General features: G+C 61.0%; 1 protein-coding gene across 2 annotated transcripts in view; it reads right to left on the bottom strand.

Moving 5' to 3' along the window:
* Positions 1-20,810, bottom strand: part of DOCK1 (dedicator of cytokinesis 1) — a 345,843-nt gene that overhangs the window by 204,134 nt on the left and 120,899 nt on the right. For both annotated transcript variants that reach the window (XM_045853767.1, XM_045853768.1), the window contains exons 26-27: positions 7,057-7,184; positions 5,102-5,197 (exon numbers count right to left, since the gene is read on the bottom strand). In XM_045853767.1, the coding sequence (XP_045709723.1) occupies positions 5,102-5,197; positions 7,057-7,184 (224 nt within the window). The remainder of the gene's footprint in view (positions 1-5,101; positions 5,198-7,056; positions 7,185-20,810) is intronic.

The following is a 20,810-nucleotide window of genomic DNA, read 5'->3' as shown; positions in this document are numbered from 1 at the left end:
TAGATCTCATTTTTAATCTTTTGATACCCAAAGGCCGAATGATACGTTCTGGCGAGAATTCCACGACACGCAGAGAGACACACAAAGGACAACACAGTCACCAGCCTGTCACAGGCTCGTCTCTGTGGGCCGGCCGGGGAGACCTCGGTCACCGCCTGGCAGGCAGGCAGGCGGGCGTTCCGCACACTGTGCTGTGCTTTGTGACACCTGGGGAGACCGGCCGCCCCCAGGAGAAACAGTGCGGCCGGCTCCGCTGCCACTGTCCACCTTGGGGACACCAGCAGCAAACTGATTAGGGGGCCACACTGCGTGGAGCGCTAGGGGAAAGCTGTGAATCAAATGTTTTTAGGTATTTTTTAAACAAACAGTGACACTTGAGTTCTCTTTTGATTACACATTGCAATATAAATTTCAGTTCCTTTATTTTTTCACTCATTCCTTTGCAAGTATCTTTTTATAGAAACCAAACCCCTCCACCCCGGCCAATGAATAAACTTGTCTATCCATTGTTGCTTTTCACAACAGGAAGTAGGGACCTCCTTTTGCCTTTTTTTTTTTTGTACGACCTAAATTTTGAATAGTCTGTGAACATAGAGAAAACCCAGTCTCCATGTTTCTGTCCAGAGTCCCACATCTAACCTAGCACCGACACCCATGTGTCACGGAGTAGAGGCCGCCGTGGCGCCCTCAGAGGGACCTCCTGCGCCTTCGTGGGTCAGGTCGGGGCTGCTGGCCACTTGCCCGGCCCGCTCCCCCCGATCCAGCGCAGACCCGCTTTAGTTCCGCGAGCGCGGACTCGGCGAGGACCCGGTGGCCACCAGCAGCCAGACCTGCACTTGAGCCAGGGGAGAAGAGTCTCCCATCGGTCGACATTCTCGAGGGGTCGCTCAAGCCGCACCACAGACGTGGATGCTTTCGGGAAGAGGAAAACACGCGTCCCCGGCGGAGACGCTGCGCCCGGATGCGCGTCCTCGGGCGCCCGTACCCGGGACCGAGGGACGGTTCCGTGCAGAGCAGGGCCGGCGTGGGGCGCCCGTCTCGTCTCGCAGAGGAGGCACCGATGTGTCGTGCTGACATCGAGTTAAAAAAAAAATGCATTTCGTGTATTTTCTACTGTTTTTAACTAAAGTCACACAGAAATGTTTGCGACAAGCTCCCTCTCCTTGTGTTTTAAGACTTCCCAACTCTCTCCGTGAATTGAAATAAGGGTATAAGCAGCTTCCTAATTAGTTCTATAAATCTGCCTACACAAGGGGACATCCTAGTAAACACAATCATGTCCCCGTTTGGTAGCGGTCTAGACAAAAATACATAAATCGTTCAGAGTCCAAAAGGGAGACTGAAGATAGACTCATTCCCATTTTTAAAAAACTGTCTTCAGAATAGAAACTGTTTCCAAAGCCATCTCATAGTTTCATGGCGACGTGTCACTAACAGATGATAGTTCTCGTCTTAGAGAGGTCTCAGTGCAAACGTTGATACAGAAACCGAGGTAAAAAGTACAGTGTCCCTCATGTGTACATGTACCCACGGCCTCACGTATAGAGATTAAATTACTATACTTGTCACTAAGTTCTTTATTAATTTTTAAATAAAAAAAAATGAAAGGTCCCTTTCGTGTGGCTGTTGACTCCTTCCGCGGCCTCGGGCGAACGGAAGGGGTCTGAGCGAAGAGTGACAGCGGGGGCGGGCAGTGGGGGCTGGAGGGGGCTTCACCGCGGCTTTGGGAGACAAGACCACCCCGAGGCGGGGGCACAGCCCGCTGGGCGGCCCGGCTGAGGACGAGGGGTGGGGCCCAGCTCCGCCTGGGGCTCGGCTCACCAGACCACGCGCCCTGGCCTGGGCTTCGGCCGCCAGGGGGACGCAGGACACCCACCACACGGGCTCACGGAGGGGTCACTGACTGACTAACCGACACCCAGTCTGAGAAGAACCTCGGACAAACCCCCGAACCCCGGGTGTGCGTGGCTTCATGGGGACAGCTTCTCTCTAAGCACCCACCCACGAGGTCCCAGCCCCGGGGGACCCACCACCCCTTCCCTGCTTCCTGGCCCTGGCTGGGACACCCACACCTCGGCTCGGCGGAGCAGCCCGCCGCTCCCGCCGAGACCAGCCCGGTGCTGAGCCCGTCCCCAGGAAGAGTTCTGCCTGGGAGCCCGGGGGAGGGGACAGCCGCAGCCCCTTTCCCGGTCACTGCGAGGCCAGGGTCCACTTGCAAGGATGAGGGGCCACCGGTGGCTGAGACCGGGCTCCCCCTGTGCTGGCCACTCCCTGAGGAGGAGGCTGGGATGAGTGCGACTCAGGTGTGCAGTGGGGTGCAGAACCCAGGGCGCCCCCCTCGGCAGCCAGGGCCGAGTTCCGCAACCACCCATGAGCCGCCTCCTGCCGCGGCCGCTGCAACAGGGGCCCTCCCTCCTGAGCCACCCCACACAACAGAGGACACCCAGCGCAGTGGGGCCCTCCTGTCACTCTGACAGCGCGCCACCGGCCTCCTCGAGGAGCGGTCCCGGGCCTGTGCCCTGCTCCTGTGACCTCGGACCCTCCCCCAGCTGCACAGAGCAGGAACAGGGAGGGAGCGAGGGAGGGAGGGCCCCACCACCTCGGAGAGAGCCCAGGAAGTCGGCAGGCGTTTTCCCGCACAACCTGCGAGGGTGCTGAGGCATCCGTCGCCAAGGAGACCCGAGGTGTGCTGTCACCGGTCCAGGGTCAGGCTGCCCCCAGTCTGGGGCAGGAACGGGGGCCTGCCTCCTCGCAGGCCGCCCTCCTCGGGGGGCTGCCTCTGGCGCTGCACAAGGAGACACACGCCCCACCACGCGGAGCGGCCCGCTTGCTGCCTCTTCCGGGAGGCGGCAAGAACGAGAAGGAAACACGGCTGGGGCCGCGAGCTCCTCCGCCCCCCACGCCCCGCCCCCTGCGAGGCAGCGAGGCCCCCTGCCCAGCCCCCACACTGGGGGCCTAGTTTTCCGGAGCAGGTTCACCAGGGAGGGAAACCGCCGTGCTCACCGAGCCGGGCGGCTTCCGGGAGCGGCGTGGCCTACAGACGGCAGAGCGGCTTTGCGCGGGGGCCGGCTCCCTTATCCAGACAAACCGCCCGCGGCCCGTGTGGCAGCACGGGGCGAGAGTGCCACCGGCTCGTGTACTGCGAGGAAGCGCGATCGGGCTCAGACACACCACCCCGCGTTGTGAGCGTGGCTCCTGGCGGCGGAGCGGGCCCCGTGAAGGGTCCCGCGAGAGCTGCGGCCCATCTCTCTGACGACGTGGGGGTCTTCATCTCCTCTGCGGTGATGTCAGCGGGTGGCCTTCCCTGAGAAGAGCCCCAGGGCAGCGGGCCCTGTCCGAGGAAGGCGGGGAGAGCGGCTGCACGCTCACCCGACAGAAGGGAGCTTGCCGGCGCCGCAGCGGACAGGGGCGCCCGGGCGTTCCGGACAGCCCCACGTTCTCTCGGTGGGCTCACTGCCCAGCCGCCGTCAGGGACGCGCTGCATGGCGCGTGCACGGAAGACCCAGGCGCGGTCCATTTGAAGCCTTTACAATGCGTTACGTCCTTTTGCAAGTGATATCAAGAGTAGCGTTTTTTCCCCTCAAAAGCACACTGCTTCCTGGACTCCATTAGGGTACACGTCGCACAATGAACGGTCCTGCATGGAGACGGGACGTCTTTGTGAAGGGATTCGGTGACGAGTCTTGGGAAGAGGGCTCCGTTCGCCGAGAGGCCGCTTCTCACCACACTCTCCCCGCGGCGAGGACGCCGTGGCTCTGCGTGAGTCGGCCGGGTGCAGAGACCGCACGGGGTTCTCCCGGACCGCGTCCTCCCCGCCCGTGACGCTGCTGTCACGAGGAAACCCGCCCCCCCCCCCCCGCTCCACCAGCGCCCCTAGCAGTGGAAACAAGCCTCCCTTCCCTTGAGTGCAGGGGTCAGGAGGTGGGGAGACCGGGGGGTGCCCAGGCAGGGAGCCCCCTTTCCCCCGCCTGCTCCCGAGAACTTTCCACAGGAACGTCTCCTTTGGGAGACCCCCGTTTTCCTCCCAGCGAACTGGTAATTTCAGGTCTTCCGGGGTGTATCCGGGCCAAGGGAAAATCTTTAAACGTCCTTCTCACTCCATTACATCCTTAAATGACCCATTAGCAGAAGGCAAACCTGACCATTTGAAGGCGGCGGCTGAGCACCCCCAAGGACAGCTCCTGTGTCCCCCGTTCCCGGGCTTCCCCCCCCCCCCCCCCCGCAGACAAGCGCTCATTCCGGCAACGTCGCCCAGGCCACCTGCCCACAGACCAGAGCACCTAACCCTCCACGGTCGCCTGCCCCGAGCTCGCCCGCAGGCTAAGACAGCTGCCCCCCACGGGGGGCCCGGACCCCTTTTCAGAGACAGCTAAGGCCACACGAGGAAGGCGGCTGCGCCAACCGGACAGCCCGTGGCAACCAGCAGCACCCTCCGCTCCTCCACGAGGAAGGTGAGCTGCCGACGGAGAAACGCGGTCACGCCGCAGCGGGCCCCAGACAAGGGAGGAAGGACTCGGGCCCCGTGTGCGCATCCCTTCCCGAAGACACCAGACTTGAGAGTAACGGGGGCGAGGAGGAAGGTGCTACACGTGGGGGTGAAAGCTCCACGATGCAAGGTATACGTCACTCCTAGACATTTCCTTACAGAAACACCACTTCTTGCCCCAGAAATCAGTGCAGGAGAAACAGCTACAACACGTTCGAGCAGAAACAAAGGAGCTAAGGTCGAGCCCCTCAGGCAGTTTTCAGGGTCTGCCAGGAAGACTTTATTCGCGGCGTCCTGGACGCCAACGCGCACAGACAGGAACAGCCAGGGGCGCGAACCCTCGGAGGAGCGCACACGCCCTGCGCTCGGAGAGAGTGACCCCAGAGGTGGAGCCCAACGCTCCCGTCTCTGAAACGCTGGTCAGCTCACCCGCCAACTTCGACACCTGCTTCTTAGGCGGCGGAGAAGGAGCACATTTTAAAAGGTAAACAGGTAAACAAGGTAAACGTGTGCACAGCCCCCCGACGCAACGTGTTTCGAAAGACAGCCGGAGGAGGGCCAGCCGGGCGTCCCTGGGGAAGAAAGAGGCCCCCGGCCAGGTCCCCGGGCACTTACGATGAGTTCCGAGTCGCGCCCCATGGAGATGACAGTCCGGTTCACCGTGCGGAGCAGCTTCTCCATGATGACCTGCACGTGCCGCGGCGTCGGGCCCTGCGGGGGGGGGGGACACACGGGTGAGAGCCGGCACCCGAGACACCCATCGACACACTCGCCCCGGTGGCTGTCACGGGGCCCACGTCCCCTGAGGAGAGTGAACCCCTGAGCAGCCCTTATGAGATGAAAAATGGTCCCTGTCAAAGGCAACGGCCTTCACAAAGAAAACTCAAGCCGTTTTATTAATTAGAGTCCATTAATGATAATTTGTTATGGAATCATAGTAATCGAATTCAAGTAAACCTTAAAAATGGAAGCAAATCTGTTTAAACAACATAATGTTTATGAGCCCTGATTAGCCCGCCAATTAGTTTTCTGGTGGCGCCGGCCCTTTGGAAGGGAGGCAGGCAGGCTGGCGGGCACCACCCCGGAGGGCTCTGTGGGTCACTGCCGGCCACTCGGGGACCCGGCGCATGGAGCGGGACAGCTGCACGGCATCTCAGCGGGCCGCCCGCAACTTCTGGAGCTGTCGGACCGGCTGTGAGTAGGAGTTCCCTCGGGCATCTCATGCGCCACAAGACCAAATGGGTTTACACAAGTAACTTCCGCACGAGGCCAGGCCAGGCCAGGCCACCGCTGCTGGGTGAGGTCGGGCCGTACAAGCCCTTTACTGCCTAATTATCTCCAGTACAAACAGGGACGCCCTGGGCCCTGCACTGGAACCACTGGGGGCTGTCCCTGGGGTGAAGGCTTCCAAAAGCTTTCCAAGGCCGAGCCCCTGGGCGGCCACCACCACTGGGGGCGAATTTAGCCTGATCTCTGAGGGCTCTGGCCGGGCTCTGAGAGGTCGAGCCGGGGCCGGGGCACGTGGGCAGCACCGGTGCACGCGTGTGTTGACCGGGAACGTGTCGGAGGTCAGGCAGGACCCGCTAGCAGCCAGCCCTGCCGATGCGAATCTGTGCGGTGCTCAGACAGGGCCGAACAAGGCCCTGCCCAGGCCCGCAGACACGCCAGGAGAACCAGTGCCACCATGCGTGTGCACACAGGCGCACGGGCCCCTGCGGGGGACGCCGGGGAGGGGAGCGCAGGGCCCGACTCTCCCTCGTGCTGGCGCTCGCTGCTGGTGAAGGAAAAGGTCGATGGGATCGCGTGGAATTCGGAAATGCAGAAGGAAGCACCGTTCCGGAGATAAAAACGCGCCGAGAAAGCCCAGGAAAGAAGCCACCCCCGGGGAGAGGAGCCTGCTGGAGGAGGGGCGACTCCGCTCTTCTCCAGACTCCCAGAAGCAGCGCCGGCTTGGGAAAGGCCCTGCGTGCGCGTGTGTTACTTTCACAGAACGAGAATCGGGAGAAAGAAGGCAGGCGAGGGGCCCCCGTTTGCTCATCCCCAGCTCTCCGCAGCAAGGCCTCTGCCTGACGTGAAGAGTTAACATCTGAGTCTTCCCGGCTGGCGTAGCTCAGTGGGTTGAGCACGGGCTGGGAACCAAAGCGTCGCAGGTTCGATTCCCAGCCAGGGCACAGGCCTGGGTTGCAGGCCATGACCCCCAGCGACCGCACATTGATGTTTCTCTCTCTCTCTCTCTTTCTCCCTCCCTCTCCTCTCTAAAAATAAATAAATAAGATCTTTAAAAAAAAATCTGCGTCTTGAGAGACGCTGAGCCGAGGAGTCACAGGAAAGACACTTAACGACAAGTACGTCTGATGTGCGAGCACAAACGCTGTAACGTGATGAGCACGCCTCACACACAAACAACAGCGGCTCGAGGGTGCATCCTGACGGAGAGAGAGGAAAACCCACACCACCAAGGCCGCTCCTTGGACTGACCGGGGAGCACGCGCACCCCGGGGGGGCGCGAGGGCGTCACAGACACGCTCCGGGGTGGGGGGAGCCAGCGGGCGGCCGCGCGCCCCACTCACCACGTCCTTCCGGTACAGCAGCTCCAGGACGTTGCTGAGCAGCTGGCAGCAGGCCTCCAGGTCCTCCTGCCTCTCCAGGTGGTGCTTGAGCTGGTCGGTCATCATGGGCAGCAGGATCTCTCTGCAGTCTGCGGGGACACGGGGTAGCCGGTCAGCGGGGGGCCCTCCCGGACGCGGCTCGTGTTTGCCGGGGGCGGGTTTCCCCGGCGCGACCCGGTGTCCTCCAGGACGTTACGGTGACGCGCCGCCAGCTGACATCTGGAGATGGTCAGGCGCGGCCCTATGAGGAGGTCGCCCCACTGCGCTGGGGTTTGCACGCACGAGCACGGGGGTCTCTGCAAACACACGTGACTCACAACTACGCCGCAGTCCGCTCTCGGTGGCTTCAGGCACCCGGAGCCGGCCGCACCCCCAAAACGCTAAGTGGGAAGTCCCAGAAATACACTATTCAACAGTTTCAAACTGCGTGCTCTGCTGAGTGGTGTCACGAAATCGTGCCCCATGCCGCCCGATCCCCGCCAGCACGTGAGTCCCCCTCCGTCCAGCATCTCCACGTGGAGGGCGCAGCACAGTGAGATATTCTGAGAGACAGACTGGGTTCACATAACCTTTGTTACAATGTCTTGTTCTAATTATCCTATTTCACTACTAATTCTCGTTACGTTCTTACTGTGCCTAACCTATAAAGTAAACACGAGCATAGGACCTGTGTGCACAGGAGAAAACCCACTGCTCACAGGTGTCGGTGTGCACAGGACGTGTGTGTGCAGGAGAAAACACACTGCTCACAGGTGTCGGTGTGCACAGGACGTGTGTGTACAGGAGAAAACACACTGCTCACAGGTGTCGGTGTGCACAGGACGTGTGTGTGCACAGGAGAAAACCCACTGCTCACAGGTGTCGGTGTGCACAGGACGTGTGTGCAGGAGAAAACCCACTGCTCACAGGTGTCGGTGTGCACAGGACGTGTGTGTGCACAGGAGAAAACCCACTGCTCACAGGTGTCGGTGTACGTGCTACAGAGACCTTCCGTGACGCCGCCGAGGTAGGGCGGTGCAGACGGGAGGTGGGCAATCGGCCGGCGAGCTGCTGCCCCAGTCCAGGCAGGAGACACCGGAGGCCCGAGCCCCTGCTGCAGTTGAGAGTGTGCAAAGGCGGCCGTGAACGAGAGCAGGTGGGAGGCGGGCTGGCCACACCGCTGGGCGGCTCACTGCAGGGGCGGGTGTGGGGGGCTGCAGGGTCGGACACTCCGGGGCCCGGCATCCGGGTGCCCAGGGCGTCTGAACAGGGTGTGGGTTCGGACAGTCCAGTAGGAGTTGCCTGCTGGACACCCAAAGTGACCCCCCTGAGGGGGCGAATGGAGAGAGGGCTCTGAAGGCTGGAGACGATTTCTGGCTGAGAAACAGACCGGGGCGGGGGGGGCATCAGCCTCCCCAGGCAGGAAAGCCAGGTGTGTGACAAACACTCTCGGGGCCAGGGTGGGGGGGCACGTGCAGGACGGGTGGCACCCGGACACGAGGACGGGGCAAGGAGAGGTGGGGGCAGAGGCAGGGAGGCGTGGGCTCACCTCGGCCGAGGAGGAGAAGGGGCCCCACGTGGCCCACCGCGGTGGTGAGCGCGAGCCCACCAGGCCAGCGCAGAACGTGCCAGTAAGGGGCACGGAGACCCCTTCCCGGGGCAGCCTCCTGGGGGCGGAGGAGGGAAGCGGTGGGAGCAGGGGGCAGACACCGGTCCCGCAGGGCGGCTGGGAAACTCGGGGCCCCAGGGTGCAAGGGTCACAGCCAGAGCACTCTGGGGGGCCTCAGGTGTTCTTTAGACAGCAGCAGAGAAGCAGGGCTTCGGAAAACCACAGAGCAACAAGGAAACGGACACCAGTGAGATCAGGGACAAAAGGCCATCACTGAATGTCTCTTCCAGCTTGGAAACCCCGCTCAGCTGGAGCCCCACCCCCACAGCCCCACAGCCCCGCGCTGTGGCCCTGGCCCAGCCCCTGTCCCTCCCGGACACGTGGAGCAGGAGGGAGAGGACAGCAGGGCTGGGGACAGTAAACACGCTCCGCCGGCCTCGAGGGTTCCAGCGTAGGAACTGCGGCGTTGGCGAGACACAGAAGCACGTGAGGCACTGGTGTTTCCTGACTTTGCTCAGACGAGGGAGAAAACGAGATCGAGCCCCCGGGAAGGTTGGTGAGCACGCAGAGGGCCCGTCGGAGACCTCCCCGAGGGCGGCGTGCCCGCGGGGCTGGTGTGTGGAGGCGGGGGCGGGCGCGGACCGGGGCAATGAGGGTGCAGAAGTCCACACGCCCCCCCACCCGTGCCACTGCATCGGGGACCACGGGCAGAAAGTCCCATCGAACCTCCTCCAACCCCGCCGAGACGAGTCCCCGGGACAGGATGGAGCGCGGCTCCACGCGTCCAGAAGGCGTCTGTCCGGTGAGCGTGCGAACTCACCGGTGGGCTTCCTCCCGACTGCGGGAATCAGCACTTCGGCAGAGCTGACGCGTGAGAGCCCGCAGCCCCCCGGCCCGGCTGGGCACAGGCCAGCCTCGCGGCTGGGCTGCGACTCAGGGTCCAGCGGCAGGAGGTCCGGGAGCCACAGCGCAGCACAGCGCAGGGAGAAGGCGCCATCCCAGGGCACCAGGTGGGTCCCTCCGTGTCTGTGCTCCTGGATGTCGGGGCCCCAGCGGGGCTCCCTCCTTGCTCCCCTGCCACGCCTGCGCTGCGCCGGATGAACGCAGGTCCCCGCGAGGAGCGTCTCCCCCGGCGTCAAGGCCCCTTGGGCTGGACAGGCTGCCGCTATGGGAGGGAGCACAGTGTCAGGGGGCCGCCCGAGGACAAAGCCAGACGGAGGACGAGCCTGAAGGGAACGACCTCCTGGCAGTGAAGCCAGCCCGAACACGCAGCTGCCCAAAATGCTGGCCCACCGGATACATGGATCCCACCACCAGCGCCAAAGCCCGGCGTCTTTCCGGGAGCATCGCGACGTTCACAAACCGCAGCCACCTCTGACCCGCTGACCTCAGCCACGACACAGCAGCCACTGGAGGGGTGACACTCCAGCCTCCCGGGACCTGGCAGACTTGTCCGCGCCCAGCCCCGCCTGTGCCGCTCCCGAGGTCCCCAGCAGCGCCCTTCCAGGATGAAACACATCACCCGCAGGGCCGCCCGCCAAGGGGGTGCGTCGGCAGCCGCCCCGTCCACTCTCGCTCGTCCCTGCCACTGCCACCACCATCCGGGGGAATACGGTGGATTCCCACGATGGACGCCCCTGAGGGACGAGGTGGGACCCCGAAGATCCAAGCAGGTCCAGGACACCCGGGGCAACGGGACCGAGGAACACAAATCGCCGTGGAAGCCGGGCAGGGCTGCCCGGAGATCCCCGGGGCGACCCCAACGGGGGCGGAAGGCCTGGCGGCTGGGCGGCCCCGAGGGGGAGGGGGTGTCCGTGGGGAGCCCCACAGAACCAGAGGAGCCCAGTTCCAGGCTCAGAGACGCCAGAAATGGCCACACAGGCCCTGGTGCCCAGACGCCCCGGCCAGACCCCGCCCCCCACCACCCCATTTACCTGCCACGCAGGGCGGGCCGCTGTGTGTGGGCTGCTCTTGGAGGTAACTGAGTGTGTGGCTGTCATGTGTCAGAGTCACCCAGGGTGCAGAGGGCCCCGGCCTCCCTGTCCATCTTCACTGGGGAGACACTGTCAGCAATGTGCGGCCCCCGGGCGGGAGAGCCCCTGTCCCCTGCCCAGGGGTGGGCTGCGTGTCAGCCAGCCTCCCTCGATGAGGAGCCACAGGGCTCCTGGGAACCCCACAGCCACTGTGTCACGGCTGACGCACACACTCACTCCCTCAGCCCCTGAGGACAGCACAGCCACGCACGGTGTAGCCCGTCGGAGAGACCTGCATGCACAACCCGGACGTCTCCAACGACCGCCCTCGGGGGCAGCACGAGAGGACGTGGGGCGCGCACACTCGGCCGAGGGGAGACCGCGAGACGGCACCTGCGGGAGGGCATGCTGACACCACCCCCCGGCCGAGGACGGAGCTCCAGCCCCCGCCCACACCCGAGTCTCGGGACCGGACCGCGGGTGCCCAGGCTCTCCCTCGAGGCTGCACCGGCCGCACCGGGCACGTCACACGGGCCTCCGAGGGGGAGGGGCAGAGGGCGGCTGCGCCCTTCAGAAACACGGCCCAGCGCCCCGGGCAGGAAAGGCAAGGCCCCGGAGCCCTCCAGAGCGGCTGGGCCCCGGCCGGGGGCAGCCCAGCCCGCACCTCGAGGGCCCACTGGTCCCCCGGTCCCCGTCTCCTTGCGGGGACGCCACCCCACGGGACAGGCCTTGTTCCCCCCTTGCCCCCGCACCGGGAGCCCTGCGTGCAGACCGAGACCTGACGGAGGTCGTGTGTGCGCGTCTCCTGTGTGAGTGTGTCACACGCGCACGCTCCCCGTGAACAGCTCTGCTGCCTTCCCGGCCAGGCGGCGGCCGCGTGACCGGGCTGTCACGCCTGCTTCTCGTCTGGAAGCCGCCGCGCACCTGTGAAGGGGCCGGGGAGGGGGCCTCGGCCCGGAACAGCCCGTTCCGTCCGCGAACGGCGTCAGACAGACGCCGGCGCCCTAACGAGATCCCGGCCGCCTCCTGGTGACCCAGTTTCCCTGGACGGCGTCCAAGCCGGCCCGGACGGCGTGCGGGGGGGCACCGGCACACGCGTGTGCACGTGCGTGTCGTGACAGGAGTGCTGCCCCCGGGCTCCCCGGCCACGCAGCCGCCCCCCCAAAAGCAGAACTGGGGCGATGGCCCGAACCCCCCCTTTCCGAGGGTGTCTCTCACTCGGCACGTCGGTCCCCTTCCAGCCTGTTCGCGCGGCGGCAGGACGCGGGTTTTAACTGACACTGAGGTCTCCGGAATCTCCTCCCAAGTCGAGACCACAGAGCCAAGGGCTTGGAGGAGGGCATACCACCCACACTCACGCGTACGACAGAGACACACACTCAGACACCACACACACGCACACTCTCCACAGACACACACACAGAAACGCCACACACTCACTCAGTCATGCACACCCCCACGCACCACACACACGCACAGTCCACACACGAACGTCCCGCACGCACACCGGCGGCGGCCGGGGTGGAAGCAGGTGTCCGTCCCTCCCAGGCAGGGAAGGGGACCCTGCTGTCAGGCCGCCCCGGCTCCGTGTCCTGACTGCCCTCCCCACGAGCAGAACGCCGTTTCTATATGACGATCGGTGTCAAACAGTCCCTTTAGGCACCAGACAGATGGCCCGGGAACGCTGACGATCAAAAGCAAAAACAAACTTTTGTGTTTCAGACGAATCGCCCACAGATAAGCATTTGGAAAACGGCCACCACCACCACGCGGCCAGCAGCGGTCCCGGGCCCCAGGGGGCGGGGGGGCTCCATGGGATGCGGGGACGCCTCCTGGGCCCGGGCAGGTCCCGCCCACCCCCACGCGCCCGCCGTCCCATTCAAGCTCCGCTTCGGGTGGGGGGCACGCCGCTAAAAGCCCTGTAAGCCCGGATGCTGCTTATCTGCAGAACGAGGAGGCTGCCGCCTGCCTCTCGGGAGGGCGCGAGGACTCAATGGCGTAATCCCTGCATTTGGCAGACGCCGGGCACCGCCCCCCCGCCGTACGCCGCGGCTCTCAACGGCCATCACGGAGACCGTGGGACACAAGGGCAGCCTTCTCAGCGGCGCGTGCAGAGGAGCACGCGCCACCGGGGAGTGCAATGTCTCACGCCCCCTGATTCCAGGTCACTCAGACACCCATGTGAAAAGCTGCCGCGAGAGGGGGCTGACCGTGGCAGAGCGGGGGATCGGTAACAACTGTAACGGAGCGAACAATAAACAGCGGCACTTGCTTCGGTTCCTGGGGACAGCTGATCGGGACAACGTGGGTCTGGAACCCGACTCTGGGTGGCAGGTTTCCACCGGGTGTGCATGAAACACAGACCGAGTGTCTCCGGCGAAAACTCGGCAGCCGGAGGGAGGGCGACTGGAAGCGTCAGAACCACGCCGGCCCCCGCGCCTCGGCGGGGGAGCCACAGCGTGGAGCCCGCCACGAGGAACTGAGACCGCGGCCGTGTCGGGGTCTTTTGGATAAAACACATTATCAAAACTGATCCCACGGATCATTTTGTTCTTTTAATGCAGCCTATGGAATAGCTATTTTTAAATGAGTTTTCGTCCTCACCCGAGGAGGTTTGCAGAGGGGGAAAGAGAGGAAGAGAAACACGGATGGGGGAGAGAGAGAGAGAGACACGGACCGGTTGCCTGCCACACGCACCCTGCCCAGGCACTGGACCCGCAACCCAGGCCTGTGCCTGCCCGCCGCGGCCTTCCGGTGTGCGGGACACTCCGGCTCACAGGGCCACCCGGCCAGGCGCCGCTGGAGCCTTGACGGGGCTTGCGTGCTGGGCCGCACGGCCTGGAGTGCGCCAGGGAGCAGATGTTAGGGACCCCAAGGGCAGTCGCTCATTTTAATGAGTTGGTGCTCAGCCCTGAAAGCAGAACCAGGGCCGCGGCCGATCCTGCCAGACCCCGCCCACCTGCTGGCTCTGAGTCTGGGCCCAGACACCACCAGGCTGGCCAGGGCCGCTGTCCCAGCGCTCCCCCGCAGCCAGGAAGGGGCGGGCAGCCCAGCCGTGGCACTGGAGGCCCTGCCGCCCCCAAGCCCCCCTCCGGCGCCTCCACGGTGCCCCCCTGTGATCACAGACAGCAGGAACGCGACATCTGCTCGTCCCCAGCTGTGCGAGCGAAGCCGGGATGATGGATGCCCCAGCGACGGGCACAGGGTGAGGAGTGTTCATTCATCTTTCTAAAAGGTGCTCAACAGGCGGCATCGGCGTACAGACGTCCACGTGGAGTATCCGCCTCGAAGCCCATTACGGCCCCGCATTCCCGCAGGACGCAAATGGGAGGATACATTTGCTCATGGAAAACATTTGTTTTATGAACACTGAGTAATGTGCTTCTTAATTTCCAGTTTGGTCACATTAAACAAACGATCCATAAAGTGAGTTTAATAACCTTGAGCCTGTCACACCGAACTGAGATCCAGAGTCACACTTCTAACGAGAATTAGACAGTAACAGCCGTATAAGGCGCGGGCGGGGTGCTTGCTATTCGCCTTTTGCAGGCCGTCATCTTTCAGCCCTGTTAGAGAACGCTGCACCCCGTGATGCGATGGGTTCCAGGGACTTTCTCGCCGCCCCCCGCCCGCCCCCCCCCCCGCCAGCAGCAGACGCGCACGGAATGGAGCCAGCGATGGAAGGGACCGCGGGAGCCACCTGGCTGCGTCTACACTGCACACACGTGGGCACAGGAGCCCGACGGAGGGGTGAGCAGGGACTGCATGTGTGTGCACATGCATGCTAACATGTATGCCGCTGGTATCTTTACAGGTGAAAGGCAAGCCAGGTTTTCCCAAGAACCATCCCGATGCAACAGGACTGGGAGAACAAACGCATGTGACCCTGGGCGTGTCATTTCCCCCCTTTCCGGAACCGGATTTAATTCAGCCGCCCCGCACCGGGCGTCCGGTTCTGTGGACCGGTGGAGCCTTGGCGAGGGTCCTGGTCAGAACACCAGCCGTGTCCTGGGCCGGGTGCTGCTGCAGGGAGCGGCGACCAGGGGCCTGCGTTTCAGCTCCAGGGACCCAGTGCCACGGCATCGGAACCCAGAGGGGGACGAAGCAATGAAAAGTATCTTGGAAATCGGAGGCAGTAACACGGCAGGAAGTGGACTGACGACAGGAAATGGGAAAAAGCAGTGGTCACAGCTGTGTCTTCCGGGGGAAGCTACTGAGCCCAGGGACAAGTATGACATCTTTTGGAAGACGAAAGGTGACAACAGCTATTTTGTACCCTTTACTTTGGAGAAGTGTCACAATAGGCCTTAAACATCCACTAGTACTGTAATAATAAATCATTTGCCAGAAAAACGAAATAAAAGAAGGACCGATGGAGGAAAACCACAAATGACCCCCACAAATAAGTAAAGGAAAAATGACAAAGACTCCAGAGAAACGCCGGGGGAGATCGTGTGGGAAGTGCCAGTCAGGCCAGGAGTCCAACCCCCAGGCGGATCCGAGTACGTCAGGAAGGTGGCCTGGCGTGTTCAGAGAGAGCCCACACGCCTGCCAGCCCCTGCACGGCATCTGACCCCGCGGTGGGGGGCGGGGGGCTGAGGAAACAGAGGGGGCGTGCAGGGCTGGGGAGGGGCGGGCGCGCCTTGAACCGGGAAAGCGAAGGTCGTGAAGAACACAGGTGTCTGTCAGCGGGGTCGGGCACACGCTTCTCTCCTGGGTGCCCGGCAGGGAAACGTGCGTGGGGAGAACAATGTCCAAAATGCACGGCGTGGGACTCTCCCTCCTGGGGACAGTCTCTGCACCTGGGCGGTGGGCGGTGGGTGCAACAGAAACGGAACTGGGCCTTGAAGGAGAATGGCAAGCTGACCTGCGGCTCCTCCCAGCGCCCCAGGCAAGTCACCCACAGGCGACATGGCCTGCAGGAACACAGCTCAGCTCGTGTGGCCTCGGAGGAGTCCTACACTGGAGAGACCGGGGGCTGTGCTGTGCTGGCGGCTGGGGTCCGGCCTGGCCACGTGGGACACAGCCTCTTCGAAGACCGCCCTTCCTGCTCCAGCATCAAGCAGTGGGGCAGGAGACCACCAGAGGCGGGCACCGAACACCGGCCGGCCGGCTGGCCCCGATCAGGGTCAGGCCAGCCCCGCCCTGAGAATCTGCCGGCCCCACCCGCTGACAGAAGAGGGTCCCACGGGGAACAAGGTGGGAGCAGCCACGGGGGCTGCGCACGCAGCAGCACGCCACGCGCTCCATTTCCGTCCACTGCACGTGGTGCACATCGCGTGTTTGTCTCTGTCTCGTTGCACGGGATGTCGGAAGTGAGTTCAGCCTGCGGAACGCGTTATTCCTGCGGCGGGCGCGACAGTTTAAGGGCGGGTGATGGGTTCTCACAACGACAACCCGTAGTCAGCACCGCGGTGGCGGACAGCTCCCTGCCCGGCTCTTCTCTGCAGGCCCCGACTTGGTACCTGACTAACTCCGGGGCCCGTATCTGACACCAAGGGAAGGGCTCCTTCCCAAGGATGCATTTTTCAGGGTGACCACTCTGAAGTCCGCCTGAGGACTTAACCTCGCTAACCACGAGTTGTGAGCATGTGGTAGGCACTCGAGAAAGTGTAACAGGGTGCAGCCAAGAGGGGAGCCTCAAAGAGGGACCTGTAATAAGATCCAGAAGAGTCTGGAGATAATTGGCTCCACACCACAGGGCCTCACCTGCCCAGAATCTGGCAGCTGTAGCCAATTGTGAGAGGATCCGGAAATGGGGCTTCAGAGGAAGGTTGGCGCCGGGATTTAAACCAAGACGCAGCAGCCATTTGAGGGGGAGAACCATGCGCAGCCCTGCAAGAGAGAACCCCACAGCTTTAGCAGAGTGGAGACTCTCACGGCCCTGAGGGAGAGAACCACGCGGCCTTGACGGAGTGGGGACTCCCGCGGCCCTGAGAGGGAGAACCACGCGGCTCTGGCAGAGTGGGGACTCCTGTGGTCCGGAAAGAGAGGACCACGTGCCTTTGCCAGGGTGGGGACCCCACGCAGCTTTAGGAGATACGGTACTCTGGACTGGGCAAAGGGGGAAGGAAGGACGGACTGTGTCTGTTTGTGGGTGCTTTGAGGGACTTTGGGATTTTTGGTGAAGACATCAGGTCCCTACTTTAAGTTTATAGAGCATTAAATAAACGTTTCCTTTCCTCTTCACAAATCTCTGGCATTGAGAGACGTCTCTCCTCTGGCGGCGGGCATGACGGACCTGGGGGCTTCTTGCAGTAAGAGTATATCGTCCCAGGCCCCCCTTGTTTGTTCTGTAGCAGTTTTTGGCGACTCCGCCGGGACGATGATTGTTCGAGGCAGACCGACCGACCCCCTCGGGTGCGAGAGAGTGAGACTTAATTTCTCCGCACTCCTCCCGAGGGCGTCGGCCACCTATCACGCCTGGAGAGGTGGAAAGGAAACGAAACGAAGAGGGAGCAGAGACGTGAAGATGGTTTGGTTGGAAACTGGTTGCTGTAATTTGAAATACCCCGTTTTGGAACAATGCAGCTGTGTGTAATGGTTGGTTAGCGTGCTGCTCCCGGGTGGCCCCGGTCTGCTCACTCACAGTTTCGGGGAGCCCAGGGGGCAGTAAGGGAGCCTGCACTCAGGTTCGGGGAGGAAGCAAACCCCGAGGCTCTGTAAGCCGAGCCTGCATGTGTGGTGGGGACCAGACAGCAAGCCGTGTGGGCGTGCCGCCATTTTGGGTAAAATGGGGGATGAGCCACCTGAGTGCCCCACCATGGAGGGTGGGTTGTGCATGGGCGCCGCCATCTTGGATGACCCGGCATGCATGGGCGCCGCCATCTTGGACGACCCGGCATGCATGGGCGCCGCCATCTTGGATGACCCAGCATGCATGGGCGCCGCCATCTTGGAACTGGACCAGGTGGTGGGCTAAGGGCTCTCTTCATATTATGGGCTGTGTGCTGCTGCTGCTGTGTGGGCACTGCACCAGTCAGGTTCTCTGTGCAACTGGTTCTGATAGGAAGGGCTCTGGTTCTGAAGGACTTGAACTGAGGTCCAAGGGTGAGCATCTGATCCATAGGGTGTTTGCAGGGTCTGAGCTTCGGAAAGCTGCAGGATGTCCCTGCGAATCCAGGGACTCCTAGTGGAAGGTGCCTGTGGTGCTGGGGACTTTCGGCTGCCCCATGCTGAGTTTAAGTGCTGAGTCTAAGTACAGTCCTTCCCCGTGTGGGAAAGGAACCAGGGTTAAAAGAGACTGATGGTTAAATCTGAATAAGTAAAAGTATGTGTAAAGGATGTGAAAGTTTTAAACCTGGAGTAAGGGAAACCTGAACGACCTGTTGCCGGTTTCATGGGAAAAGAGCAAATTTCTCACATTGGTGTTGTTTCTGATCAGAAACCTGTATTTGAGGACATGTTTAAGGTCATCTGAAGACCTAGGAAAGGTCACCTGTAACCAGTCGGGGAGCATGCCTTTGCCACTCGGGACCCAGGGAGGGTCATTTGGGGCTGGCGAGTGCTTCAGCCGGAGGCAAAGGGGGCAGGTCTCTGCCAAGAGGCCGGGCCTGAAGGAGCATGTCTCCGCGAGTCACCAATGGACGCAGTGGTGCAAGAGAATGCCCCTACCTGTGTGTTGTTCTGGAACTCTAAGTTTTGGATTTCGCTCTGTATCTGCTCTGAAAAAGAAATTGAGGATTCCAGGGAAGGTTGAAACTTCACACTCTGTAGGAAAGTTTTGAGAAGCCTGGTGGAGATCAGAAGGAAAAGGATTTTCCGTCACGCTTTGTATTTTTCTCCCTACCTGATCCCTCCAGAATTTGGCATTTTGAAGGAGTGAGCGATAATATAAGGTTTCTTTGCATAAAACCAGTAAGACCAGTTGTTAATAGTGGTTTTGTTCACCAAGCCTTTGACTGGAATGTCACGCCTGAGGGAGGCATGTATGGGTTCTGGCCGTCACCGGAAAGCCCTGAGGAACTGGGATTGACTTGTGAAGCGAGCGTGTGCCCACGAGAAAAGCCTGGTACTTTGGTTGGTTGTGTGGTCCATGGCAGTCTTTCCAGGGAAGGAACGAAGGCTGCTTCCCTGAAAGATGGCCAAAAGGAACCTTGCAAGCACAATGGGAGCCTCAAGGATTTGAGTGAAACAACTGGTACAGGCGAAGCCAGATGGCGGATGTGTGGCTCTGCTTCTGTGCCCCACACAGGGGCGGACTGACAAGTCAATCTAAAGGCTGCCTGTGTGAGTACCAGCAAAGTAGACTCAAGGATCACAAGTGATCCAGGCTGCTCTTGGTGTGTTTATGCAAACGAACAATCACAATGAAAAGCGGGACTCAAAGTAGTCCCTTTAATAACAGTGAGGGTGATCTTAAGGAGAAAAATTGTGGTTTGAGGACAATAAAATACTCAGTATTGAACATCAGAAATGGCGCAACTAACTCTTGAAAATTTGCTTTTCAATTTACAGGCACAAAGGATCTGTCAAAGTGCCACTGTTGAATATCCTTGCAGCAAGCGCCTTGTAACAAGATGTCTTCCCAAAAGACGGTCTCCCAGGCACCGAGACCGGCTTGGGAATTTTTGTGTAAATTAGCCTGTGTGTTCTTCTGTGTGTGTAGGGCATATGCCTATGACCTCATGACCTGAGTGACTGACGGTCACACAGGCGTCACTTAAGGAGCCCATTTTCATCATCGCCCCCTGAGACTCAATGGTTTGGCTGAACTAAGTGGTTGGGTTGGTGAATGGTTTGGGCGGTCTGTGGGCTTCACTTTAGAACTAATTTTGTCTTTTCTGTCTTGATGGCTTGGACAGAAAGGGCCCCAGATATCTGAAAGGAGGGAAATCAATCCTAACATATTCCCCTCGGCCCGGGTGAAGTATAGTGGGCCACAGGAGTTTCGGATAGGTGTAGCGTGCCTTGTACACCTTCCTCCTGATAAGCCATTCCTTACCTAAGCCATTGACTTTGTCATTTAGTGGTTATGATTTAATTGCGCCTTCCAACTTTTTCCAAAATCTGCCACCTCCAGAATATGACCAGGACGCTAACGGTCCAGTAATGCCAGCCTTTGGACAGTGAGCCTGAGACTTCCTGGTGACAGCCAACTGACCAGGATTCTGTAAGGTCCTTCCCCTTACAGGAAGGCCTCCCTCCATGCTGCAACCCCCACCCCCTTTCAGGGCACCCCTGACCCATGGGTGGGTAGAACAACGTCCATTTCCAGCCAGAGGCAGTTATAAGAAGATGAGAGCTTCGTTCATTGTCCTTTATAAGATTATAAAGTGGGTGTAAATCTGAAAGGAGGAATTGTAACAGGGTGCAGCCAAGAGGGGAGCCTCAAATAGGGATCTGTAATAAGATCCAGAAGAGCCTGAAGATAATTGGCTCCACACCACAGGGCCACACCTGCCCAGAATCTGGCAGCTGTAGCCAATTGTGAGAGGAGCTGGAAATGGGGCTTCAGAGGAAGACTGGCGCTGGGATTTAAACCGAGACACGGCAGCCATTTGAGGGGGAGAACCATGCGCAGCCCTGCAAGAGAGAACCACACAGCTCTAGCAGAGTGGAGACTCTCGCGGCCCTGAGGGAGAGAACCACGCGGCCTTGACGGAGTGGGGACTCCCGCAGCCCTGAGAGGGAGAACCACGCGGCTCTGGCAGAGTGGGGACTCCCATGGTCCAGGGAGAGAGGACCACGTGCCTTTGCCAGGGTGGGGACCCCACGCAGCTTTAGGAGATACGGTACTCTGGACTGGGCAAAGGGGGAAGGAAGGACTGTGTCTGTTTGTGGGTGCTTTAAGGGACTTTAGGATTTGTGGTGATAGACATTAGGTCATTACTTTAAGTTTGTAGAGCATTAAATAAATGTTTCCTTTCCTTTTCACGAATCTCTGGCATTGAGAAACGTCTCTCCTCTGGCGGCGGACATAACGGACCTGGGGGCTTCTTGCAGTAACAGTATACCGTCCCAGGCCCCCTTGTTTGTTCTGCAACAAAAGTATAATGGAACCGGAGCGGACATCCTTAAGAAACTGAAATTGACCTACCCCTCCCTAAACCGTTTCCGCAAGGCTGCACTGTGTTAACAAACCACACATGTAACGACAGACAGCATGACAGGCAGCACGAGTAGAGGCGCAGTGCTTCACAGGCAACCATGAC

Source organism: Phyllostomus hastatus, unplaced genomic scaffold, assembly GCF_019186645.2.
Source record: "Phyllostomus hastatus isolate PE091 unplaced genomic scaffold, TTU_PhHast_1.1 phas_scaffold_1066, whole genome shotgun sequence".
Taxonomy (NCBI): domain Eukaryota; kingdom Metazoa; phylum Chordata; class Mammalia; order Chiroptera; family Phyllostomidae; genus Phyllostomus; species Phyllostomus hastatus.
This window is presented reverse-complemented; position numbering and strand designations above follow the sequence as displayed.